This window comes from Eurypyga helias, unplaced genomic scaffold (assembly GCF_000690775.1).
Source record: "Eurypyga helias isolate BGI_N326 unplaced genomic scaffold, ASM69077v1 scaffold16838, whole genome shotgun sequence".
In the NCBI taxonomy this organism is placed as follows: domain Eukaryota; kingdom Metazoa; phylum Chordata; class Aves; order Eurypygiformes; family Eurypygidae; genus Eurypyga; species Eurypyga helias.
The window spans coordinates 15,941-43,052 of NW_010266431.1; the positions used below are offsets into that span (position 1 = coordinate 15,941).

At 39.9% G+C, this 27,112-nt stretch overlaps 1 protein-coding gene across 1 annotated transcript in view; it reads left to right on the top strand.

Moving 5' to 3' along the window:
• The window catches only part of LOC104513655 (triple functional domain protein-like), a gene marked incomplete at both ends in the record, with an annotated part of 29,057 nt that extends 13,017 nt beyond the window's left edge, over positions 1–16,040 (top strand). The window contains 6 exons of the mRNA XM_010157088.1: positions 1,645–1,756; positions 3,823–4,013; positions 7,357–7,458; positions 8,180–8,322; positions 9,263–9,362; positions 15,797–16,040. Coding sequence (XP_010155390.1) covers positions 1,645–1,756; positions 3,823–4,013; positions 7,357–7,458; positions 8,180–8,322; positions 9,263–9,362; positions 15,797–16,040 — 892 coding nt within the window. The remainder of the gene's footprint in view (positions 1–1,644; positions 1,757–3,822; positions 4,014–7,356; positions 7,459–8,179; positions 8,323–9,262; positions 9,363–15,796) is intronic.
• Between the last annotated feature and the right edge of the window lie 11,072 nt (positions 16,041–27,112).

Sequence of the window (27,112 nt, forward strand, 5' to 3'; positions counted from 1 at the left end):
CTGCCATATTTTTAGGAGGCCACTAAAAGTGAAGGAAGGTATAAATAAGCAACGTTTTGTTCAGATTCCTGTAAATCAAAAAAGATACATCTCTACTTATGTTTACTTAGAAAATATAATTTGCATTTCCAGAGTAAAAAAGTAATTCGTGGACATCTAGACAGGCACATCTTTGTAATGGTTTCTGTAGCAAATTTTGGCAAGCCATTAGCTATGTTTAGGGCGTTAAGTACTGTAAAATATATAAATTTTTATTTATTTGCATATATATAACTATAATATAAAATAGCTGTGAAGTATATGAATATGTATGTGTATATACACACACACTGAGTACCTGTAGAACTGTTGCACAAACAGTTCTTACTTGTACCGTTTCCTTGAAATGTCAAGTAAGTAGTAGCTGTTAAAATAAGCAAAACTTTTGGAAGTGTGTAGTTAGAGCTTTTCAGCCAGCAGGCAGATGCCTGGTTGACCGAGCAGGAGTATTCTTGAACGGTGCTGGGTGTCTGTTAGGTGGCGTTGCTTGTTTTCTAATAGCTGCCTACTAAAGCCCTGTAACTGATCTGTGTCTCCTCTTTCTATTTGAGAACTGCTGTGGATGATTGCTTTTAAAATTTCTGAAAAACAATGCAGGCTTTGAGGATCCAGGTGTCTTTGCTGCATAGTAAAATGGACATATGTGGTGGTTGCTGGGTTTTTTCCTTTTTTTTTCTCCCCTTTCATATAAGAAGAGAGGCATAAAACATGTACAGATGGAGAGCCCGAAGCTTCTGTGATGGTGGTATTGGCAGATAAATAAAAAGAGCATAATGATGATAATAGTAGGAGTCACCTGTCTTTCCCTTTAAAAAGGGAATTTAACCTGAGGGAACAAATTGAGAGGGCCTTTTGAACAATAGGAGGAACATAATATGTCCTTTCGGTTACGTAAGCTATGTTTTATCTTGATACTGTTCAAATGCTTAAAGGATGTGAGGAAACTTGAATATCGACTCGGACACTGTTATGTTAATATCTGTGGGATGTTGAATGGGCAGGGAACTGCATCGCCCTGAATTCCACTGGGACAATGTTTCAGCATATTCCCTTCTCTAACTTCTGTCCCTTAGTTAATGCTTGTTTGTATTCAGAAGTTTTGTCTGTAGGATGCTTTCAGCTGTGTGAACACCGAATAGAGTAATTCATTGCATAAGGAAATGAAACAGTGTGAATCCCCTTTACTAGCATTAGTACAGAGCAGGTTGGGTCGGTGGAGCGAAGATTGACATGGGGAGGTGGTCCGTTTATGCTGTCCTGCTTTCCACCATCTTCATGGCTTGGCAGCGGCATTGTTCGGGATGTTGATGTAGCACTGCATCTGAGAGCTGTGTGACTGCTTATCAGACATCATTGTCCCTAATGTAACTTTTCAAGGTTTCTTATTAAGCAGATGATCTTGTTTAAATTAGAGGTCGTTAACTGAAAGCTTGGGCAGCTTCTTGAAGAACAAATCATGATAAATACAGTGGAGTAAGAAGTTCAAAAAGATTTTAAGTGCCAAAATAATTCTTTTCTTGTTAGAAGTAGTATTTGGTATTCTGCACTATGATATTAGTGTAGAAGCACATGATGGAGAGTACTCAGTCTGCTTGTCTTCTGCAGGAGCTGCTCACGTGCTGTGAAGAAGGTAAGGGTGAGATTAAGGATGGCCTGGAGGTGATGCTTAGTGTGCCAAAGCGAGCCAATGATGCCATGCACCTCAGCATGCTGGAAGGTAGGATTCAAACTGGCTTTTTGATTCAGTCGTATGTTGTAGATTAATAAATTTTGTATTGCTCTATTTTGAGAGGATCTGAAGAATATGAACATTTTCTTATCTCTGGGTCTGTATTTAATATGCCTTTTATCTGGAGGTATATAAAATGCAAGCTTATTTAGGAAAATGAAATGTGACAGAAAACTGGTACAGGTTGGTTAATTTTCTTAATGTTCTTTCATCCTGATCTATAGCTCTGCTGTTGCAGGTTTGAAAAATATATAGGCTAACAAAGTTTTCCACTACTCATCTAAAATGTAATGTGAATGGTCAGATACAATAGCTCCAGCTACATTTTCCAACCAGTATCCTTGGTTTCTTTAGATGAAGAGCGTTAAGTGCATTAGAGGTGATTTTGCTGATTTATGTATCAAATAATTGTTTCCAAGAAGTTTGTCATTTTCACATCTGTTTGCTGCCTGTTCCATAACAGACTTCTGGTTGAAATGAAATGTCTATACTGGCAGTAAAATGTCAGCATAAGCCAATTTAGCCTGAACCTTAGCCAGAAGAGCATAATCATGTTCATGGCAGACAGTGGAGCTTAGATGTAATTGCTTCGATGTGCTTAGAACAATCTTCTGCCAAAATCTGTTTTGTAATTGGCACATGATCATGTATGATGGTGCCATCATACATTCAGTAATAAAGGTGTTTTTCTCTGGCATTTACATTTTTTGAGATAAAAGCAGAGCCGCCTTGCCTTGAAGCTGCTACATAAAGACTTACAGATGCTTTTAGTCAATATACCTTCTTCTTCTCTCTGCCTTCTAGTAGTAAAATGGAGCTTGTCATGGAATTTGTAGTGTGCAGGTTACTATAAAACTCATATAGGTTTGACATGTGATCCTCGGTCATGTGAATGCTCAAAAAAAAGTCTTTCTTCCCTGATTTTAAACAATAGCAATGTTGGTCAGTTTGCAGGATCAGTTCCGAATACTTTGTTCAGGAGCTGGTGTCAGTATAAATGCTGACCAGCATCGTTGGCAATCTTTTTAACACTGCGAATGTGACACTGGAGAATACCCTGATCTTTTACATAAGCTGCTTTTATAACAAATCATGTATGTATCATTGGGTCATCCCATGACAGACAAATTTAATGAATGAGCACATTTCCTCCTTGTGTCTCTGGAGGATTTTGAATTAACATCCTGACGCAGCTTGCCTCTGATGTTCTCCAACTGTTGCCCTGTTAGAACAGTGAGAACTGTTGTTTTCTCGAGAAGGATGGCGCTCTTCAGAGAATACCGGCAAGCAGTATGTATTCAAAACACAGTTTAATACCACTCAGAAGAGGATGGTAGACTAATTTATGTTATTCAGCAACTCTAAAGCTGTGTATTGAACTGAGAGAACACTGTACCACTACAATGGAAGTAAAATTGTTGATATTCTCAATCTTCATCTTTTTGTTATGTGTCAAGATAAGTAATTCAGTTGCCATTTCTTTATTGTGGATCAGTGTTGAAGGGACTCAATGGCAAGCTGATCACATGGCAACAGCTCCAAGCTGCCACCTCTTTTCCATCCCTTATTGCAATGTGTTTGCGTGCTCATTGCATACACGGTAGGTGTACCACCAGAAAAGGTGACATTTGGGAATTTGCCGATGTCAGAAAGTCTGATGTCCTCTCTGCGTCCTTGCGTGTTGCTCACTTTCTATAGTGGCAGAAAGCTTTAAAGAGAAATCATTTTCATCACAGCAGAGGTTACCAGAAGCTGACATAGAGATCTGTCATTTGTTGGTGAAATACTGGCAGATGAGTTGATAAACTTCTTAACAGTTGGATCTCTAAATTTAGATGTAGACTTGAGCTACAGTTACATTTAGAATATTGCAATCTGGAAATAAAGTCTTGGTTTTAGTATTGCTTCCTTGGAATCCCATCTTTTGTGGGCTTTATTTGGAGGGGGGGGCCGGGCGGGAAATCAGATCGGTAATAAACAGAAACTGTGCTTTTTAATTTCCTCATATATTATCAACTTTTCATGGTGAACCTTTCTTCTCCCTGTGTGTTTAGGCTTTGATGAAAATATAGAATCTCAGGGAGAGCTCATCCTTCAAGAATCCTTCCAAGTGTGGGACCCCAAAACTCTAATTCGAAAGGGAAGAGAGAGGCACCTTTTCCTTTTTGAGATGTCCTTGGTTTTCAGTAAAGAAGTAAAGGACTCCAGTGGAAGGAGCAAGTACATTTACAAGAGTAAACTGTTTGTAAGTATGGGAGAACAAGTGATCATATTTAAAAAACTGTCTAGATTAGACTGTGACTAAGATCAGGTGTTTTAAATTTGCCTGAAGAACTTGAACAACTATTATAGTGCACTGAAAGAACAGCCTTGGAATTTGTAGAGTAAGTCTTATAAGTTTGCTGCTTTGTCATGCTTTTGAGGAGAAAGAGTAGGCTGAAAGCAGTTGCTGAAGGCTGCATGTCAGGCGTGATGTGTCAAGACAAAGGAAAATCAAGATCGGGCTGGACTGATTCTGTGTTACTTGTGTGTGTGATTGTTCATTCTTTAAGACTGATTTATTTATGTAAAGCAGAAGGATAGAAGGGGTTGACAAGCTGCCTTCATCTTGCTTGTTTACAATTGCTGTTGTAGTAATATCCGGGTTAAGGATCCATTTTGGTGGATATTCTACAGATACTGATCTGGAAAGGCAAGAACTCCTTGTTATGGAAAAGTTCATTACATAATGTCTACTGGGACTAGTAGACTTACAATAATATTTTGTAAATAAAATTATAGCTCTTACGGTTTACTGAAAGGATGTAAAGATGGACATGTTTTTCTCCCCATAAAAAACCTCCCAAAACCAAAACCCCAAAAAAAACCAACCCAAAGAAACAAACAAAAACAACACAGAAGGAAGATCCCCTCTTGCTTTGCTCATCTGTAGCATGTATGCTTTACAGAATGTGACCCTGGAATTCATATCCTTCCCTTCCTGGCTCACTTGGGTGAGAGCAGTATTCACACTCTATAAATTTAGGTAGCCAGATGAGAAGACGACAGTCTGCCATGGCTTGCTCTGCATCTGTTGGAGGCAGGATTACCGTTTCTGCTAGACAATTGAGAAGAAGCACTTGAAATTATTTCTCAGAATCGTTCTCTAAAAGACATTATTCTTCTATTTATCCTACTGGGATATATGACTGAGTCTAGCATAAATAACTGAACCTTTTCTCCCTTCTTCAGCTCCTTTTCTTTAGTTCTTTCCCCCTTCCCACCTGTGTGTCCAAACTGGTAAAGCAGGTTGGTTCAAAAAAACCCTTCTGTTTTCCATAATCTTACTTTACATACTCTGTCACTTCACTTCCAACACTTGCTCTCCTTCCTGATATGAGGTAGCTAACAGGTAACACAGCTGCAGCTTTTCTGTTGATCACACCTTCCTTTGGTGCTCTCAAGAACTTGAAATGCAAAATCTGGTGTACTGGAGAGTAACATCAGCTGCCAAGGCATTACATGGGAAGAGAGACAGCTGAAAAATGGGTCCTGTAAGCCTGTCATGTCAATGCCTCTGGCAAGAATTTAATAATAGCCTTGGGTCCTAAGCTGGAAATCTTGAAGACTCTCCCTGTGCTTCATTTTTAAAATATAAGCATATATTTTTTAATGTTTTCTAGCTGGCAGAATGTCCTGTAGTGCAGCTTACTCTTATAGCAGTTCTCATAGTCTGATCTTTAGAAAAGGCATTCATACAGATGTTGAAAGTATGCGTTTTGATGTGAGCTGAACATGTTTTCTGCACGTTATCCTGTCTCCTGCCTCTGGAAGGAGGTGTTAGAAAATTGAGGTCCTTCTCTTTACTTTGGGTGTGATGGCCACCATGGTTTCTCCAGCACAGGATACTCAACTGTCTGACTTGTGTTAGCTGACAAATGTGTTAATGAACTCCCTTGGCAAGAGGTGAAGCGTCCAAAAGCAAATGCCTGGGGAGGGCTATGGAAACAAGGCAAGCAGGTGTTACTTTGCCAGAAAACTCCCCCAGTCACCAGTAACTTGGCAGTTCAGGGGCTTCCTCATCTGAATGAGATTTCTATGAATTCAGTAACCTGCAACGGATTTCTCTTCCGTGAGCTTGTCCTTGGACATCACACAAACTTAACATTTACCGTGTCTGTTGGCCAAGAGTCGTATTGCTTAACTACATACTGGGCACAGGCCAACCTCCATGTGTTGGGTTTTAAACTTGGCTCCCTCCCACTGGTTTCACTTGATGCCCACCAGTATTGAAATGGACAGTGCACATCATATGTTGGCTTTGCCACTACTCTACTGCTTTGTCCCTCAGTTGTCCCTTGTAAATTTAATAATATTCACAGGTGTAGCAGGGCTTCTAAATTTATTAGGCTTTAAAAAATAAACAGCATTAAAAACTGGACTATCTTGCCAATTCAGACTTTACATTGGGCAGTGTGGAGGGTATATTTTCTTTGAGTTACATAATGTAATATTGCATGAGGTATTTTACAAGCTTTTTAACACATACAGGAGTTGTGGGTGAGTCAAGTTTAAAAAACATAAGAGACTTTTAAGTACTTCAGTGATGAAGAGTCCATTTTACCGAGAAAAGACAACAAAGCTGAAAGGGTCAATGCGTTGAGTTGAGGTTTTTTGGGGGGAAGGGGAAACAAACAGCAAAACAAGTTAGCATTTGAGTCAGAAAAGAAAAAAATGACCTTTACGCAGGTACTGTGTGTTCAACATGACATGTAATGAGCTCTGAATGTGCTAGTGATTATGCATATGAGAGGAAAATACAGCTTCTAATAATCTTAAGAATGCTTAGCAGCTGTCTTTTGGAGAGAGGATTCTTGTAGTTGGAGCTATGTTTCTTAGTCTGTCATTTTTTTTGGAGCAGAGCTTATATGAATTGTTCAATTGGAAGCCAATTCACATGATTGAGATGTTGTTCCAGTTGGAAAGTGAAAACATTTTGGATGATAATTAGCTACTAAGGTCTGAGATTAGAACATTCCCAAAGACTGATTGTTAATGTAGCTGTCCCACAAAATTCTCCAGGGAAAATACATTTCTGAATTATTTCATCTGTTTGAGAAGGAAGGAAACACACTAAGAAAGGCTGTCTTGGCAGAATAGAGATCAGCGGTTTTTGAAGATGAGAGAATTCTTAAGCATATCTTAACTGAGAGAAAACATAAAAATCAATAAGCAGTGAGTGTTCCCTGGTGGAAATCAACAAGGACAGAAGCCAACACTTACTTTTTACCAAGCACCTTTTTTTAGAATTATTAGGCTTTTATTGTCAAGTCAAAAATTTAAAACAAGTAATGTTGTATTTCATATTATAAATGCTATTTTTTATTGTTATTTTACAGGAAAAAGTGTGTAGCTTGCAGTTCTTCCTTTTTTGAAGAAATCGCACCATTCCCACGAGGATAAAGGATTCTCTCTAGCATTAGAGTTAGACTTGAGCTTCTAAAAATGTCTTTTAAATAGCAGAGCTCAATTATTTACAATATCGGCACCCTTTTGTGGCTTCTGAGAAAAAATGCTATGTTGTCCTAACAAAGTTTTCTTGATTCCAGACTTCTGAACTGGGTGTCACAGAACATGTAGAGGGAGATCCCTGCAAGTTTGCTTTATGGGTTGGAAGGACACCAACTTCAGACAACAAAATTGTTCTCAAGGTAATTTTAGCAGATGTGCTTGTACAGTCTATACTGAGTCTCGTAGCTGTTGTTCATACTTGCTGGGAAGGCAGCAAGTTATGACTTTTCCTGCTTTGAGAGGGACAGCTGCTGACAGATAATTTTCCTTTGTGTGTCAAAGAGGTGATGTATGTAACTCAATGGCTTGACAGCAGAGAGGAATCTGTATGGTCTGCTGAAGAATTTCATGACTCGGACTAGGAAGAGGTTTCATCCCTTGGACTTCTATACCTTGAAGATTTCAGCCACTAGCTGACAGGGCAACTGAGATGACACAGACAAATCGTAGCATAGAATCATGTAGTAATTTGGGTTGGAAGGAACCTCTAAAGGTCATCTAGTCCAAATACCAATGTTCACATGTTATTACTGGAATTCTTTAAGTAAGTCAATCTACCCTGTCTCACATGAGATGCATACAGGGCTTTAGCCTTCAAGGTATGAAAGAGAAATCTGAATGTAAAATGAAATGGTTTTTAAATGAACCGGATGAATAATGTTGAGAAGTGCAAAATAGTATTGACGATTCAAAATGAAGACGACTACCTTGAATTTCCTTTTCTCTGTTCAGTTTTTCAAAAATTATTCACAGTGTCACTCTTTATGCCTTCCTCTTTGTGCTTATTAGCTAACTGTATTTGTGGATCTTCTCAGCTGTAATCGTCTATTGTGTGGGTTTTGTTTCTTTTGCATATCAAAGGCATCCAGTATAGAGAATAAGCAGGACTGGATCAAACACATCCGGGAAGTGATACAAGAAAGGACCATTCATCTGAAAGGAGCATTGAAAGAGCCAATCCACATCCCCAAAACTGCACCAACAACAAAACAAAAAGGAAGAAGGTAAGTAGTATTTAAAATAATCAGAGATCTCTAAGTACATAGCAGCACTCTCTACTCTGTAGTGCTGAATTTCTAATGACTTGTTGAATAGGACAAAACCAAGATTCATTGTGGCCAGCTTTATCTTGTAATTAGTTTCCAGTTTCCTGCAATGCTCACTTGGTTGAGATTTTTGCTCTGAATAGTCCCCAGTGTGTACATTCAGCCATTACAAGAGGGATTCCTTGAAGGGGGCCTACAAGGAAGCTGAGAGGGGACTTTTTACAAGGGCCTGTAGCGACAGAACAAGGGGTAACTGGTTTAAATTGAAAGTGGGGAAGTTTAGATTAGATATCAGGAAGAAGTTCTTCCTGGAGAGGGTGGTGAGGCCCTGGAACAGGTTGCCCAGAGAAGCTGTGGATGCCCCATCCCTGGAAGTGTCCAAGGCCAGGCTGGATGAGGCTTTGAGCAACCTGGTCTAGTGGAGGGTGTCCCTGCCCATGGCAGGGGGTTGGAACTAGATGATCTTTAAGGTCCCTTCCAACCCAAACCATTCTACGATTCTATGATTTGGAAGTGCAGTACAAGATCGCTGTAGATTTTTAGATTTTTGCAATTCTGCATGTGTTAATCAGGTCCTTGCTTTCCTTTCATGAAGCTTAAAATATGTGACTGAGTAGTCTGTTTGCTAGCTTTGGGTAAGTTGCTGTGCAAGTTTCTTGCCACAGTTCAGTCTGATTGGTTGTTGCCTTAATTCTACATGATGTAGACCTTGAGCCAAAGAATCTGTTGTCTCAAAGTGTAAAACAAAGTAGTATTTGATTTTTTTGCATCAGATAGTTTGGCTGGCTGATGTTCGTTGCTACGCTGTCTAGGCGCCCCTTCTTTAGAGTTGCCAGTGGGGAACTAGGACATTACTAACATGGTGGTAACGCTGTAATGAAAACTGTATTATTTGCAGAGACGGTGAGGACCTGGACAGTCAGGGAGATGGTAGCAGCCAGCCTGACACTATTTCAATTGCCTCACGAACCTCACAGAACACACTAGACAGCGATAAGGTAAGTTTCCCAGGTGTTGCTCTGTTCTGAGAGCAAATTATTCATCCCTTTGTGTGAGTTAGAGCTCCAGATTGGTCCAACTGCTGGTTCTAGTGTTGTTTTTAAAGTAATTTTTCGTTCTCAGTGTTGGTGTATAAAGTTTTATTAAGACTTTGACAAGAAAAACAAACTGAAAATTGGGACACTCCCTCCAAGTTATTTGTGCTATGCATTGTATGTCCAAGGAAGAAATTTACCATTTGTGCATTTTTAAAATGTGTGTGAATTAGCAGAATAGCTTTTTAAAATGTTCGCATTATACATTTTGATTTGTTAAATACATTAAGAGGAGAAAAGACTTCATCTGTTTAAAAATACAAAATAAAAGTTATTAAGGAACAATAACGGGCAGAACGCCAGTCAAATCTGTAGGAGATATTAACAGTCTTTCTGAATCTGAAGTAATCTCTCACTTTGTATGCTGAAAGTTCATTAGCTACAGTCTATTTGGGGTTTAAAATGGACTCTGTCTTCCCGGCCTAGAAACTTGAAATACGTATGAATGTCTTAGAGATGGAGTTTTAGGGATTTTAAGTGCTGTTGATGTGCTTAGCCAGATGGAGCAGTGGAGCTCCTTGGTCAAATTTGAAGCACGCCTCAAACACAGCTGGGATTCCTAACAGAAACATTTAAAATATCAAGTAATTGAAAATGTTAAAAATGTTTAGCGCTGCATCACTTATTATGAGCTTCTGGACGTTTTTCTGTTCATGCATATACATTATTGTGGTTAAGAAAATACAACAAATAACAAACATCATGCTAATCAACAGCCAAGTAAAACCATTTTTATTTTCTCAAAGTGTATGTTCACACAGTTGGTTCTTTTAAAGTAAATGTTTTGGTTAGAAGTGCTAAGCTGTTATACAGGGACAATATTAAGAATTAAATCCTTTATCCAGAACCCAGTACTCTTTCTCAGCTTCTCAGAGATACACTTTGAAAGAGCTAATAGTCATTAGCCTTAGTAGTAAGTGATTGAGTATTGTCCAGATGAGCTTCCTTCCTTGCATCCTGTTTTCTGACATCATTGGAAATGTCTTAATGACAGACAATTCCTGGCTTTTTGGGCTGGACTTGTAACTTTTGATTGTTGACTTCACCGTTGCACGTTGCTTTTCAGTAATGACTGGGATGGTGCAATAGACTGTATGTTTATAAAGCTGGCATCCTTCCCAGCTTTGTGTCATCTGAAAACTGTATTGGAGAGCGGAATTAGAATTCAAAATCATCTTGGCAAATGGGAGGAATTAATTTGCAAAATACCATGCAATTTAATAGGAACACATTTGAAATAATGTGAATAGGTAGAAATAGTTAACTACTAATTAAAACAGTGGGAGCATTGAACAGTTTTTGAGAAGATGCTGTAGAGGCTCGCAAGCTGTTTAATATTTTAAGTGTGATGCAGTTATGAAGAGGTGGGGTGGAAGCAGCTTTATGTGGACTTTTAGAAATAGGATGCTGAGCTGCAGGACACAGAAGCCTCTTTAGATACAGCATCCAGTTTTGAGTACAGAATTTTAGCAAGTTAGTGGGCCATTGAAAGAATTCCAGGGCAAAGAAGAAAAAAAGAATGATTAGGTGTCTACCAAACGTCACTTAAAAGGCAAGATAAAGAGTTTGGGACTGATGAGTCTAAAGAAGAAATGCTGGAGGAAAAACCTCAGGTCTTCAAGTGTGCAGAGATGCTGCTACACAGAGTTACAGACCAATCTTTTACCCATATTTTCAGAGATCAAAGGACTTATCTTTAATAAAATACTGCAGCATAATTTTTTAATGTGTATGAAAATATGAAGCCCTAGAGCAGAGTGGAGGTGAAGGATGGGGAATCTCCATAACTGGAGATCTTTGAGAACAGTTTGGGTAAATGTTAATCATGATTCACATAGATGTAGTTGATCATGCTCTAGAGGGAGAAAGTGGACTGGGTAACTAAAGATCCCTTTCCAGCCTGTTGTTAATACCATGGGGCGTATCTTCATATTCCAAGACATGCTAAATACATCCAGAGCACTGACCCATCCTGCAATATGCAAAGGTATAATGGAGTTCAGAATGGAATATACATTTTTTAGATATGGACATTTCTACTCTGTCAAAGCATCTCAGTTTTCTGAATGAGTGCTCTTACTGTACCCTTCTCAGTAAATATTTCACCTTTCGCAGCATTCCTTCCATTCACCTTCTATAGCTGCGTAGCCAGCATTTTTGGTAGCTAATGAATCAAAGACATGACACTTGGCCCATTCATTCCACCTTTCAACTGTCCGTAGCCTTAGAGCTTGATCGCATTTTGATGTCATCTTTTGAACTTGATCCAGTGCATAGGAAATGAAATGGGAAGGGTGAAGGAGGCAATGTAGGTCTGATAGACCTTTTCATCCTTGTATTAAGTGAGCTAGTAGAAATGTGAAATAATCTGAACTACTATTTGGGTAGCTTAGAAGATGAGAGGCTTTTAGAAGCGTTGTCCATAGGTTCTTATTCTAAACAGTGGGAATTGTCCTAGCTGCTCTGGGTGGTCAGTGGAGCAGTATTTTCTTCTTAACAAATTGTCTTTTGTGCCCAGATGGTAGCACTTTGTTCTGCTGTCTATATGAAGTTGTATTTCATTGTCATGCTTCTTTAAACTTGTGTGTAGCACTTCTGGAAAACAAAAAAAGGACTGAAGCAGCAGGAGACAACCAAGTATTTAGTTCTGCCAGCTGAGACCACAGAAGAGAAAATGCTCCCATCAGCAGACAAAATGCTAGTAAAAGAGAGACATGGCTCTCAGTATATGCCTCTTTTCAGAGTTAAAAACCAAGTCTGGGCAGCTACCTGGTTAGAGCAAAATACTCTTTATTTGAGACAGGACTTGGGTTCTGTCCCATTTCTTTTTTCCCACACTGCCCTTGTTTCCCTTTTAAAAGGGAATTTATTTCATGCTTGAAGTAATTGAAAAATGTTATTAGCTGGTCTCTTGCCTTTCCCTTCAATGTAGAATTACCATGGGACAGTAAATTTAATTTGCAGTCCTGAGAGGAGGTTATATGGCCTGATGTCAAGGCCATAGGATGTGGCAGAACACTGGCCAGTGGTGGCCTTCCCAGGTAGAGCTGGCAGATGAACTTGGGGTATGGTGCCTCTGACTTCTGCAAACAGATGCCAGAAGCGTGTTCAGCCAGTGAGTGGGTTACGGGGGTTTTTTTCCCCCCTGTAAGCGACTGATTAAAAGGCCCCAGAGAGATGAACGTAGATGGTTAACATTAATTTCAGCAACAGCAAGACACTATGTCCCATGATAAGCTGTTTAATTAAACCTTGCGCCTTTTTTAATCTGCGGTTCTATTTCTGTCTGGCTTTTGTTTCTCATCTCCTCTCTGTCTCTCCGGTTTCCACGTTTCAGACATAGCCTCATTTATTTTTATCATGCATGATTAATTCAGTTTACATAAAGGGTTTCTTGAGGAGGATGGATAAAGTATATAAAGCCCTTGTTCAGCCTAAATTTGGATTTAGATGGTTCGTAACTCTTTTCTCCTTAGTTCAAGTTGGTCTCCCGGTTCTGCTGTGCCTCTTGCTCTTCCCTCCAGCTAGCCTGGAGAGCCCTGCCAAGGCTGTCCAACAGCAGCTGTTGAGCAATGCGCTTAATCACAGACACTCCTTGCTGTCCAACTGCATTTAATCAGTGCGGAAGATGAAGCTGCTTTCAGAAAGCGTGTTAGGGAGAGAAAAGGAGCAGTGAAACAAAGAGGAAAGCAGCATTTCCTAACCGTAACTGTTGTACGGAGAAAGAAGGGTTGTTACCCCAAAGGAGGGAAAAACTGGTAAACGCTTTTGGGGTCAGCGCTCTGTGATGACACTGATGTGTGCTGGGTAGAGAACACCGTTGTTTTCCGTGTGTTAGGCAGCAGTGGAGAAGTCCTGCACTAAGTGGCACCTAACAGGATTTGTGCACCTTTAAGGATCATGTAGAACTAACAGTTGGGTGTGGGAACTGCGTTACACACTGCACGGAAGTGTGGTGGAATATTGAATTTCAGTGGGATACTGATCAGCCAGCATATCTGATTCCCAGAGTCTGAAAGCCTGGGATTTTTTTTGTACTTTAATAATTTCTGACATAGCCACCGACAGCCTTTGTTCGCTTTTTCCTTTATCTTAATACTATTTAAAATACTTAGTGAATGTAAAATCTGAGATCTTACAGTTTTTCATTTTTATTAGGGGAAGGAGAGGAAATAACATCTATATTAAAGCAAAAAACATGTGGCCGTTGCACCGGTCACCAAGTATATTTTAATCTCATCTCTTATTTGTAGGAAGTGAAGGGTCAAGAAAGCAAGCAGAGCACCAAAGCTATACTCCTGTAGGTATTTAGGAGAAAACACAAAGACTAGGTGCAGTTTCTGGAAAGTGTCAACTTGTTACTGTCTTGGTGCATGCACCGACTGGCAACGGATGTGGGCTCTCCCGAGAAAAATTTGGTCTGCATTGGACACCTCGTGAAGTCATACTTCATCAGCTTTTTTGCTAGTCCCCATCAGGCATACAGATGGTTTCAATTGTTGCTGAGTTTGATGAAGGCTGTAACATAAATCAATACCAGAAAACAAGGGAAAGCTCTTTACTTTTTCCCCCTTTGGCATAGTTCTGCATGGACTGACAACTAATATAATATGGAGAAGGTATAAGGGAACAGGAAACCTTTTAATGAGGGAGGACGTAGTATCTTTTGAAGGTGTAACACACACCCCCACCCCTGTAATTTGGGTATTGGGTCTGTCTAGAGAGATGTAGTAGAAGCAACATGATTAATTTTTATCCTGCATCTAAATGGGTTCAACTTGATTTATGTTCATTAAACACTAGATGTATGAGGCTCTTCTGCCCTTCTCAGCCCCTGCACACACACATCCTCCCCTCCAGGAAAACTTTTTTCTTCTTTGTGTGCACGCACAGGCAGGGGTGGCTGGTGAGATTATGAGGCACAGACCATGGGAGTTACTGCAGACCATCTGCTAGGAGTTACGCCCCGTCGCTTGTTGCGGGCTTGAGGGAGAGGTTGGAAATAACCTTTGAGTCTTACCAGGTGTTTGCTGGTTTTTTCATTTGTTCTAAAATTCTTGCTGGATAACAGTGTTGTCCTAGAAAAGTTTCTATGTGGTGCTTCAGTTCCACGTTTGTAATGAAAACTAATAAGTAACAATGCGGTCTCTTATCTCCTTTTCCTAAAGCTCATGAGATAGAGCTGTCAGCCATGTAAGAGTGAAGTGTAATAGTCAAAAATAACGTGGCAGGAGCCGTGCAGTACGTTGGTGTCGCACGTGCTTCTATATTTGCTGCAGTTGGAACTCTCACAGGGCATTTGTCCTCCTTTGTCAGTGTAGAGCCCTGCAGGCTTACGTCGCTGAGCTGGAGTTTACTGGCTCGCTCCAGAATTACTGAATTCACAGCAGTTGCCTGCTAGCTGAGATCTGATGTGAATGTTGCACTGAAGGGGCCCAAGCTATAGGAATATTCACACACACAAAAAGCTGAAGTAGCCTGGAACGCCATTGCCCTGTGGAAGGAGAAGGAATTCCCAGGCTGTTTGCTTAAGTTGGATGGGTTCTCTGGCGCTGAGCTATCTTGGGAACTTTGCAAAGTTTTCTTTTCACATCAAAGCAGATGAAACAATCAAAGAGAGGAAACTTAAGCTTAGGCAAAGTAATTCTAATGAAGATTTTCACAGACGGGGAGGAAAACCCTGATCTTGCATGCTTTTAATTCAAGTTTCTGTTTTTATTCGGGGATTCAGAAAAAATGTGGAAGGTGTAAGCCCATGTGGATTTTGAATCTAATAGTTAAGTATTTGGTACACTTATAAAAACAAGCATAAGGTTCTTCACATAATTCCGTATGGTGTAGCCTAGATCGTGTGGTGACCTGAGTATGTAGAGAGTAAACTGAATGGAGTGGGAATAGGGCAGCAAGCTCATTCAAAAATGTCCCTTTTCCTGCCTTGAATTTGCAAGATAACAAAGCGTATGAGTGACTATATTTAGTAATATTTGCCTTTTTGTTGCAAATTATCGCCCATAAAACATCTTCTGAAGCAACTGCTACTTCAACTTTGGGGTGAGGAGCAGTCTAGCAAGAAAAACCGCTTAAATCCTCCGCCCAGCACTGTCACAACCGGTGTGCTTTCAACATAGGCAGAGACAAGCAGAGTTAAAAATCTGTTCCACAATGCCAGAACTGCCTGATTTTGAAACGTTCTCTTCTTGACGTGGAAAGTCCTAGAAGCGCGCTATCTCATCCAAAATACACATGCTGCCAGGAATCCTAAATAGGTAACGGTGCGTGACGGGTGGTTTGATAACGCGAATTCATCTGGCTTCTCCTTCTTGTTTTTCCCCTCACAGTTGTCTGGTGGGTGCGAGCTGACGGTGGTAATCCATGACTTCACCGCCTGCAACAGTAATGAGCTGACAATCCGCCGTGGGCAGACGGTGGAGGTCCTGGAGAGGCCCCATGACAAGCCCGACTGGTGTCTGGTTCGAACCACAGATCGGTCCCCAGCTGCAGAAGGCCTGGTGCCCTGCGGGTCCCTCTGCATCGCTCACTCACGCAGTAGTATGGAGATGGAGGGCATTTTTAATCACAAAGGTAAGAAATTATGGAAACAAAGTTTTGTTGTCAGCAGCACAAGTTTTGGGTAGTGGGGAGTGCTGTGAAAAATGGCACTTGGGTGTTCTTGCCCTGTTTTGGCTTCTAGGGTTTTTTTAAGTAGATAAAACACAAAGCTGTTAGCAACCTGCAGCCATGCTGTCTATTCTGAAATAAGCAGTTGACAGTTCTCAGTGTTAAGTGAAAATATGACTGACGACAGGGAAAAGCTGTAAGCAAATTATGTCTTGGTGAAGAGAGTTACATTATCATATCAGGTCAAGTTGCAATGATAGGAAAATCTATACCTGTCTTGTGCTGAAAGGGGGGAGGGAAGAAAGTCTCCAGCATGCGATATCAGTGGCTGCTGAGAAACCCTGCAGTGAGAAGTCATGACATCAGGCTCAGCGTTGGAAAAGGTAAATAGATGCCTTCGTATGCCCTGGCACAGGGATCGGCTATTTGGACTTACGTATTTTACTTTACTGCGTTTTCAAGGGTAGCAGTGGTGCTTTCATCCCTTTTTCCCACAGCAGGCTGAAATACCACTTTGGTTTTGCAGATACATGAAAGAATGTGCCCCTGAAGGGTGCAACAAAACCTGATAATGTTTTGGAAAGTTTTAAGGCTTTGGTGTGCTGTAGTCCTTAGGCTGTGTCAACTGCCCCGGCTCACCGAGTAGTCTATTACTAGAGAAAAATGCTTGCTTGTTTCATTTGGACCTACTTGTGTTTGCAGCCCATGAACGGAAAGCAATGTGAATTTAAAAAATAAAACACCAGCAAACCAGTTCGTTAGGAGGTGTTTCATCACTTGCTGGGGGAAAAGATACATTTCAGAAAGTTTTTACTGCAGGTAATGAGATTAGCAGGAAAGTGGTGTTGGGGAAAACTTGTTTTGTAAAACATAAAATTCTGGTTTCGGAGAGTTTTTTGTAAATATAACCACAGTTTTTTTCAATTATTCAGTCCATTCCAGGTTTTGTATTACAATTTTTCCCATTTTTTTTCAGATACTGTATAAATATACTTGGCTAAAAGAGGGGATACTTTGTGTTTCTTATATTAGGAGCATGCACTGCAGGACGATTCAGAGGGGAAGTCTGAAGGATTGAACTGTATAGTTGGACTACTTTTTTGTCCTGTTGTGTCCTATAACAGTTTGGATAGAGAAAGTTTGCAGTTGTTCTGATGATAAAATTGAAAAATGTAGTTAGGTATCACTGAAACATTTCTTCTTTTGACTAGGGGGTGAAATCATGGAAATGTCAACAGGACTTTCTTTTTTTTTAACCACAGTCACAGATTTGATAAATCCCATTTCCTTTGGAGCTAGAGGATTTTACCACTGAATGCAGGGAATTTTATTGGGAGAGGCAGATTGTACTGGATAATATATCTTGTATGAAGAACACTGAGTCTGTCAGACTCCTGAGGGAGAGACAGAGCTGTTTCTGTCTTTGAGAGGTTACTTTTATTAATCAAACTAGTCGACATAAGGAAAAAACACAATACAGGTTCATGTTTGATTGGGTAAAATGGGTCAAAGCATTACAAAGTTATGTTAGTTTCTGTTCAGTGTGTTGCTTACAAATGAAGAGCATTATTTACTTATATTAATCATGGAGGTGGAAGAAGAGAAGGCCATTGCTACAACAAGCATGAGTTGCAGGGTCGGATGCAGCCTCAGAAGTGACTTTTGTCCCTGCCTCTGTCACAAGCCTTCCTGTGGGACGTTATGGCATGCTATCTAAACCCCAGCTGATAAGAAGCAGCTGTCAGTTGTTTATTCCCACATTACTGGGTGTCAGGCTTTAGGAGCTGGATGTTTCATTTGTGAAGTATCCCATGAATGTGACTGTGACTTGAACATGCAGACTATTATGTAATGTTAAGTAATCTGGGGAGGAAAAAAATAAAGGCAAAAAACCCAAACAACTTGAAACTGGGCACTTGAAACCACTGGATATGTTTGACTTCAGTCTCCCTCCCTCCGTTAGTAGCGTCCATTTCATAGAGAGATTACAAAGCAAAATCAGTGGAGTGCATTGATTCTTTTTTTTTTATTATTTATTATTTTTCCCCCCGTAGTGAAAAGTACCTCAGACAATCCCACAAAGTAATTATTCATTCTCAAGTGCTGCATTTGATTAAAGATCTTTAAATAAGGCATTGGGGAACATGCTAATCGGAAGAATGGAAAAACAGTTAGATTATATTCTCAGAATTGTTCATTGTGAGCATTGATTGAGGTATGAATTCCTAAAAAACCAAAACAGAAAACAACCCCCATAACAAACAGCTAGTGGATGACGTATGTAATTTAAGGCAGTCCATGTACTTGGGTGGACAACTCTTAAATGTTTTATTTCCTAGATTTCTAGTGCTTGATTCTGAAATTTCAATCTTTTTAATACACTTTTTTTTTCTTCTTTTTTTAGCCATAATTCAGTAGAACTTTTAGAGTTTTTGAGTGGTTTAACAAATTAGGATATTGCCCTCTGGAGTGTTTAGGGCTGAGAATATATGTGATATGTCAGATCGCAGTGTGAGCATCAGGTCTGAATAATTCTCTACAGTTCATGAGCGAAGCCACGTGCAGTAGACACGAGTCTGGAATTTGTGTGTATCTGGCATCGCAAGCTGTCGTGAGAGGCTCAGGGAGAGGGAGGTTTTATGTAATTCCAAAGGAAAAAGGGAGGTGATCGCCATCAGAAGTGGTGGTGGTAGCTGCTTAGTCATTGGGTGCTTAAGCGTATACAAATGGCTTGCTGAAGCAAAGAGTTTTGCACTCCTTTAGTATCTTTGGACGCTACAATTTTGACCTTTGACAACAGTGTTTATCAATACCATTTGCCAACTAGACAAGTTGGAAAGCCACAGCATATCAGAGATGAAGTGAGCTTCTAAGTTTTGAAATTGCAAACTTCTAGTTTACAGCTGGTTCTTAAGTAAAACCACATTTCATCACTGAGTACAGAAATATTGGGCGGTATTTAATGCCTTAAATAATCTGAAATTATTATCCAAGGTAGGGTAATATGAAAGATTATTAAAGCAAAAAGTATGTTCAGTGAAGCCTAGTTTTGACAGTTGTGTTTGGTCATTCCTTGTCAGTCAACGTATTATCTGTCAACCATGAAAGGTAACGTTTTCGTCTCATGTTAGAAGACAGCCCCAAAATGATCCTCATCACTTGCCTACAAGAGTGGGTGTTACCTGTCCTCTAAGAATGTGTATTCCTTTAAATATCTAATCACTATCAATGGGTTAAAAAAAAAAAAAAGGCATTTACAGCATCTTCAGTTTTTAACATTTTATAGTAGTTAAGATAACAAACATTTTGTTGAGACTATGGGGAAGGCATTACATAGAAAAAGACATTCACAAGGTGGATAGTCATTTAGGGGGAGGGTTGATTGCAGGTTCCAGACCTCCTGCTCGCTCTACTGGGTATCAGATCTATTTTTGTAAGTTATTTGGGTCATTTAGTCAATTTGACGTGCAGTTTACAGATGAGTACATTTTTAAAAATCTAAATCCCTTTTATAATGGGGGAAAAAAGACAAACAAGTGGGTAGTGAAGAGGTTGAATAACAGTTGGTGCACTCTACAAAAAATAGATTACTAGCTTTTGGAAGAACATGTTTTTCACAAGTAATACATAAGGCAACAATTTTTTTTGCAGTGATTCTCCACATGTGATTGGTCATGGGGGAGAAAATGTTCCTGTGCATGCCTCTTTTTTTATTTAACAAGGATTTACTTCTTGTTCTGTGGTACACCCCTTTTATATGTGCACTTCTCTTTCCTTTGTTTGCAAGGGATTTACTCAGCCACAGAACTTTGGGTAAAGGGCAAGGGACAGGAATCAGTATAAGGAACTTGAACTTGTAAGCTCAGAAAAATTTGCAGGTATTTAAAATTGTATCCCTTGCCTGTTTAGATCACAAGTTCACTGTCTTCCAACTTTATGAGTAGTTCTTAAGTCCGAAGAATTTGTGACGGTCCATCGTATCCCTTCTGTAGATGCTGCTGTTCGGAGAGCTACAAAGGCTACAACAGGCTTTTGCTCATGAGGTTTATATGTCGTTATGGGTGTTTTGGGACCATATCTAACTGCTAATTTATGTTACCGTCTGTTGGGTTCAAAACGTGGCCAGAAAGATCTCTCTGTTTGCCTGGAGGTACAATCTCTGCCAGTTTTCATGTATTTTTATAATCCAGGAATCTGTATAAATTTGTTTGGATCCAAAAGGTAGGTGATGTCTTAGTAACAAGGTGACATACCATGCACCACTCCAATACTGGCTTTTAGTTTTACTGCCAGGATACTGTCCTGACTGGTGCCATAAACAGAAAAATGTTATTTCACGAGTCTTCCCCCACCCCCACTGGAATATCTCTCAAAGAATCTACCAGAATAAGGAGGATCGAATGGCTGATGTTTTCCAAGACAAAGGTTGATGAATTTGAATTCAGTTAGAGCTGTGTAGTAAGGCCACTCCTGCAGTAAGGAGTGATGTAGGGCAGCTGTTGGAGGTGTCGGAGCTCTTCTTGAATTGGTATGGGGACCTCCTGTTCAGGAATTAAGAAAAGGAAAAATTGCGCAGGTGATCTAGAGACATTTCTCTAGAAAAGAGAGGTACTTTATGGTTGAGGCCGCAGAATGGGATAAAACAGTCTTGAATTTGTTACATTAAGTAAGCTTGCTCCTGCATAACTGGAAACTTACAGAATATTCATTTAAGATGAAAGGAGAGGGGGAGAGAGTAAAGGTAAATCATCTTGTATATGATCAAGTGCTTTGAAAAGTTACAGTTGAAAAATGGAGCGTTTCCATGTTGAGTCCAAATATTGTTACGTAGGAAGAGGAAGTTCTGGATAGCAGCAGAATCAATTAAAATGGGAACCCAGTTTGAATAACTGAAGAAGGGCTCCCTGTTTGTAGTGGAAGAAAAGGAGGATGGCTTGAGCAGCGACTGTTTGCTTGCAAGCAGGAGGAGGCTGTCGAAGGGGAGGATTTGCTGTTTGGAGACTGCAAGCAAGGGAAGCATGGGCCGTGTGTAAGGAAAAAGGATCCATGCCCATGGCCCAGAGCCAAGGTGCTGCCTGTGAGACTGTCTGACAGCGTTTGCAGCTGCAGGAAATGAGAGTTACAGCCCAGGCCAGAAGGGAAAGTTACTCCTAACAATGAGTAGGTATGTACTTGCTTGTTGCCTTGGGGCCACATGGCAAAAGGTGGGGACTGTAGTTTCCAGGACCCCATAAAGGAAGGGATCTGCTTCTGCCACACAGCCAGGCACAATCACATGCAGAAACTGATATCGAGAAATACGCTGTAGTTGTACAAGACACTAAATGTTAATCTTAAAAATTATGTTTCTTGATGCATCGGTTACCTCCTCATAAAATTTCCATGTAACAGGCTGCCCATCCAGATAACCAGCTGATAGACAGCCTTGAGGAGTCCATGGGAGGCAAAGCTGAACAGTCAGTTGGACTTCATACTCCACTCATTTAAATTAACAAAAAATTGTAAAATCTGTGCTGCAGTGTCAGTTCAACTTATTTATCACTCAGACTTGAGCTTGAGCAGAGGTGCAGGCACTTCAATAGCTAGAGTTCAACTTCACAATTATCAGTTGTTTTGAAAGCCTTATAAATCATAAGTTTCCATGTAATCACAACTGTTTCACTGAAAGGCATTGCTAGTCTAATAGCGGCAAAGATAGTTAGAATTTAGGTTTGGTGCGTGTGGTTTTTCAAACGTTCTCATGCTTTCGTCTAGATAAATAAAATAGCTGCAGCATAAAGTAAAACAAGAATTCTCTATCCTGACTTTCTCACCTTGTGGTTTTAGTTCAGTTTGCAGTTAAAAACGTGGTTTGACTAAAGTAAACTTAAATAAAATGTCCGCAGTCGTCTGTGGTTCATTAGATCATAATCTTTGCATTGAGTTTTATAGCCAAGATGTGTCAGATGGTCAGATTTAATAGCTGAATTCTCATTCAGTCTTGAATAAACAGTAAGTCCGTGTGAATTGCTTCCTTGGCATTGGGAAGTCCTAAACTAGATAAGGAAATTCAATGAATCTCACAATTTGAATTTCTAGGGGAGTTCTTGCTGAATCAAGTGCGTATGTGCTCTGAAACATTATAGGATTGATTTCTGCATAAACCTGCCTTTAACTCCTGAGCTTTTCTTTTATCATAACCTGGCCCCGGAAGACCTGTCATATATATCTGTATTTCCCATGCTGACTCTGTTTGTGGGCATAAGTACGTGGCTAATTTGTCTCTGCAATTTTTATATGTAGGCAGTGTAAGTTTTTTGCCCTGCTTGTGAGCTCAGTATTGCAGCTGAGAAAAAGAAGAAATTTTATAATGCTGGCTTGAACATACTTTTGGTCCCAGACAGCTGCCAAATATATTTCTTTCATATATTGTAGTTGGAAAGGAAATCACTGTGTAAAAAAGTATCTGCTTCAGAACAGATGTATTTGCACAGCTGATCTTTGGGAGGTAGAAGGTGGATATAAACCAGCAATTTTGATGGCTTTAGATTTCCCAGGAGGGTTGTTATTTTTCTTGCAATTAGCCTTTCTCTGACGGCCGTTGCTTTTTCTAACCAAGGTATTGAGGCACAACAGAGTGCAACCTAAAACCTTATCCTGCAAATGTTGTTCATGGGTTGTAATTGAAGAACATCCTAGAGTGGTGTTTATTTTCCTTAACTGTCCCTCTTCAGGTGCAAATGTTGAGAATTAATTCTTGAGGGTGTCTGTTACCTGTATTTTGCTTTGGATTAGCTAAATCTTCAGAGCTGGGGCTCCAAAAAGCACCTGAGAACAATCCAAAGAATTTATCTTCCATTTCAATAAGTAGCCTGGCAGGATGGTGAGGGACCGGGCGAGTGGGGTAGGGACATCGCTTGGACAGGAGAGGGCTCGTAGAGACATGGAGTTTGCTGTAGCTGTGTGGTAACTGCCTTGTTCGTGACAGATGACGCTGGTCTCTGTCTGCAGCTGGAGTGGCTGTTCGTTTCCGACGACCTGGGTTGGATGGTATGTGGTGGATTTGACCTGGTGTGTTTTCCTTCTGTTGCAAAACTGAATAATATTGACAGCGTCCATAAGGTCTTCTGTTCTTTTTCTGACTCTAGTTTTCTGGCTGCCGTGGCTTGTATTTTTAAACTTGGTATTGAGAGGTTTTGTGTTTAGTGGTGAGTCCAAAATTGTTGAGGAGCAGGCTAGAGGTGCTGTTCTTGTGCACTTTTCGGGATATCATCACGTTACATCACATCATCTGTTGTCATCACTGCCTGAAGATGGAAGTAGCCGGATTTAACATTCCACTGACTTCTTCCAATTCTGTTTTTGTGAGGAGGCTGCTGAAAGTCTGTGTCCCATTTACTTCATTTCACTTTTCCTGTAATCAAACAGTAAAATCTTAGTCTCTGTTATGCATGCTAAACCAGAAATGTCACATCTCTTTTAACTCAACCCCATCAGAAGCTTTTTAACAGATGCCCTTGATGTCTCTTAAGTTGTTGGCATTGGTTTCAAATCACTGCTTCATTAGGCAATGTTTTGGTACTATTTTGAGTGCATATTCACTGATACAGGTATAGTTCCAATTTGGGACATGTTTGTGTTTTCTCCTAGCTTTGAGTTCAGTACAAATAGCAAGACATTTTTCTGTGTCTGAGACAACTATTAAACTTAAATTCATCATTTACTAACATGGAAGTTAAGCAAATAAGTGATGGAATTTTTAGGACAAACTGTGTGAAAGAGGCTGTTGGGATAAGTGGATAGCACTGTGAAAACATCTCAGGATCCCAGGAAAAGTACTCAATGCTTATCAGAAGTTTGCAGGATGCATTTTCTAGGATGGATGTATGATGTTTGCCCTTTATAGAAATAGAAGACATTTATATAACTAGCATGCAGGCATAATAGTAAATTCTGTCTTAGGTAAGCTTGTTATCAAGTTGTGGATGTCCAGAATCCTGTGGTCATTTTCCCTGTGATCACAAGCCAACTGCATCCAACCTACTGTATGTTAACCATTTATGGTGCAGCAGAAACAGTCACAGTTACAAGAAGCCGTTAAAAGTATCTCAGATTTTCAAGAGTAGACTGGACAAAACCCCAAGTAATCTGGTCTGACCTCCTAACTGACCCATCCTTTTGGGCAGAAGTTGAACTACATAAATTTTGAAGCCCCTTTCAGCTTGAGTTATCCCGTGAACCTGTGCTTAAAGTTAGAGTCGCCAGCATGGACTTGTTATGTTCTAAGTGTTTCCTGGAGTCTTGGACTCTCCTTAGTCTCTGTAGGAATATCAGCAATGCTTAAGGTTTTGTCCCAAAATATATTCATTCCATGTAAGAAATAGAAAGGAACTGTAAAAAGTATTTCTGCTGGTGAAAAGCACTGGTTATTCTTGTTGTACCATGCTGGGTGTGATCACAGCCTTATTAGGCATATGTTCATTTGTTAATACAAGCTTTGAAGTATCAGTGAAATGGAAATTCCTTAAACACAGAGTCTAGGGAAATCCAGTTTCATGTAAGAACCTGCAGATATGCTGAAGGAAGGAAGGAAAGCTGCTGGGCAAATCCACCTGGAAAGAGGGACTAGAAAAGCTGGAATGGTCATCTGTTGCTTTCTACAGATAAGCCTAAGGGGCACCGAAGTAAATGGGGTGGTCAAGGTCTATCTTCAAGCTGTTGCTCTTCCCCTTATAGATAATAGGAGAGGATTCTTAGAAATGTTATATGTAGGAAATTTGTAGAGATAAAAGATAACTTGGAAAGAGAATGAGAAAGAAAGCAGGGCTCACTATAAAAAAGTATATTAAGTGAAAGTTTTTAAAAAAAAAAAAAAATTCCAAGGGCTGAAAACAGGTTGACTAGATTGCAGTATGGTTTAGGCAGTATAAAAGGGAAGAGCTTGACTGGTGAAAGCCACCAAATCATTAACCACATCTTAAAATTTTTATGTCAGTAGCTAATCTATTTGAAGGAGTTTATTTATCATGGGGTGACTTGGTTCTTGGTCCATCCTAGTGTGTTTTGTGCCGAGTTTTCTGATTGTCTCAGGGGTAACAAAATACGTGCACTCTAAACGCCTGTTGATTTAGTAGAGCAGGCTTAGGTGTGTATCCTTTCATCCTGAAGATGTGGCAGGGCTAAACATAGTCGTACCAGCATCAGTCTGGAAACCACTGTCTCGGAGCTCTGGTTACAGGCCCAGCATAACGTCTAAAGCAAAGGTGCTTACAGCAGATGACACCCTTGGAGGTACGTGCTGTGTTCTCCTCTTGTCCTCGTTGCTTGCTTAAGTGAAAGCCCAGGCTATGAGATCCAGTGTTCACATCGTCTTTGTTAGACTGTGCTGAGATTACAGTCCTCAGAACTAGAGTGAATTAATAGCAGTAGCATTTTGTTGTGTTTTTTTGCTCTTTGTGGAATAAGGAAGATTTACTCTGTTACTGTAGTTGTTGGGGCAATGACAAGCATTTACATTTCTGTAATGATTTTTATTTGAAAAGAGTTATGTTATCTATTTAACAGTCTCATCGTTCAAGTAGAATGATTTTATTATTTTTATAAAGAAAAATGCCATTCTAGATTGCAGAAGGAGATGGCAGGTTTTGGATTTTTTTTTCAGATTGTAAGCTTTTGAAAGACAGCACTGCCTTTTGGAAAAATAGAAGTTCTTAAGAATGCTAACCCTGTATTTTTGTCAACAAGAGGCATGCGTGTTAGGATATAGTCTCTTTAGGTCTTTTTGTGTGCTGCAGGAAGTTAACATTATTACTAATGTAAAACTTCAGCCATGACAGCGTGCTTGCTTGAGGAGTAACTAACTGGGGAAAAAAGAATGTGCAAAAATTTGAGGCAATACAAAATAGTTACTTGCCCCTAAATTTTAACTGCTGTCCTAAAGGATCATCGTTGTCCTGATTGAGTGCAGTTGCTTTCTGGAATATCTAGAGCATAGAATTAGAGTGGCTATTTTGTAACTGTATTTTCACAGTTCTAGTAAGTGGTGATGATGTAATTTGTAGAAAATACACCTTTTCCAATTTTGTGAGCTGTGTGAGCATGTTTGTGTTTTCGTTCAGAGCTAACTTTCTTTTAAATGGATATAAACCAAGTGCTGTGTAACATAACCAGAAATGTCTTATCTTTTGCAGGACTAAATTATTCAATGTCTAAAATTCAGAGTAGATATTAAAATGTTAATTACAATGCAAAAACACATTTGCAGAATTGTTCGGAAGTATGCATTTTCTAGTGTTTCTGTTTTAACATCTGATAAGCACTGCAGAATAATAAACTCCTGTCCTGTGGATTTTTTTTCTCCTTTCTTTTTCTTCTCCCTCTGGCAAAGCTAGCCTCCAAATTGACTGAAATCTGTTGAGTAACAAATCTGGCTTTATATTTACAGAAATGCAGCATGTGAAATCCAGGCTCAGAGAGAGCCCATTTCTGATTTTGCTCTCCTGTTAGATGTAGCGCAGAGGAATTGTGGAGATTGTCTCATTTTGCTGAAGTATCTCTTAATAAGGGAAAATGTGAAAGTATGTCAGTTTTTTGTGTTAAATGGTAATGTTTGAATTCCAGACAGGTGCTTTCCGTGCAGAGGTGCCTTTCCTGCTTCCAGAAGCAGCAGGGTGTTGGGTCATGGCTGGGCTCCAGCTGCCATGCCTAGCAGTGCTCTGTGACTTAACCTGGTCTGTTAAGTGGGCATGACTTCTGGTAGGTGGTACTGAGCAGAGACAAGAGGAGGAGAGGTCTTGAGGTAACCCTGTGTAACTAACCAAAACACGTTTGTACAGTTTGAACTTAGCAGAAGGGGAATAAGAAAAGGGTTTTGGGCACTAATACCAACCAGCAGCAGCCCACGCAGCTTGCAGAAGCAGTTCCTCTAGATGCACATGCATGGAACTTCGGCATCCACGTTTCTTAGAGGAGGGAGTATGTGTCCAATTTTAAAAGCATTTATTTTATTTTTTAATGACCTACTTTGGTTACTAGAACTGTTGATTTTTCCTTTTAAG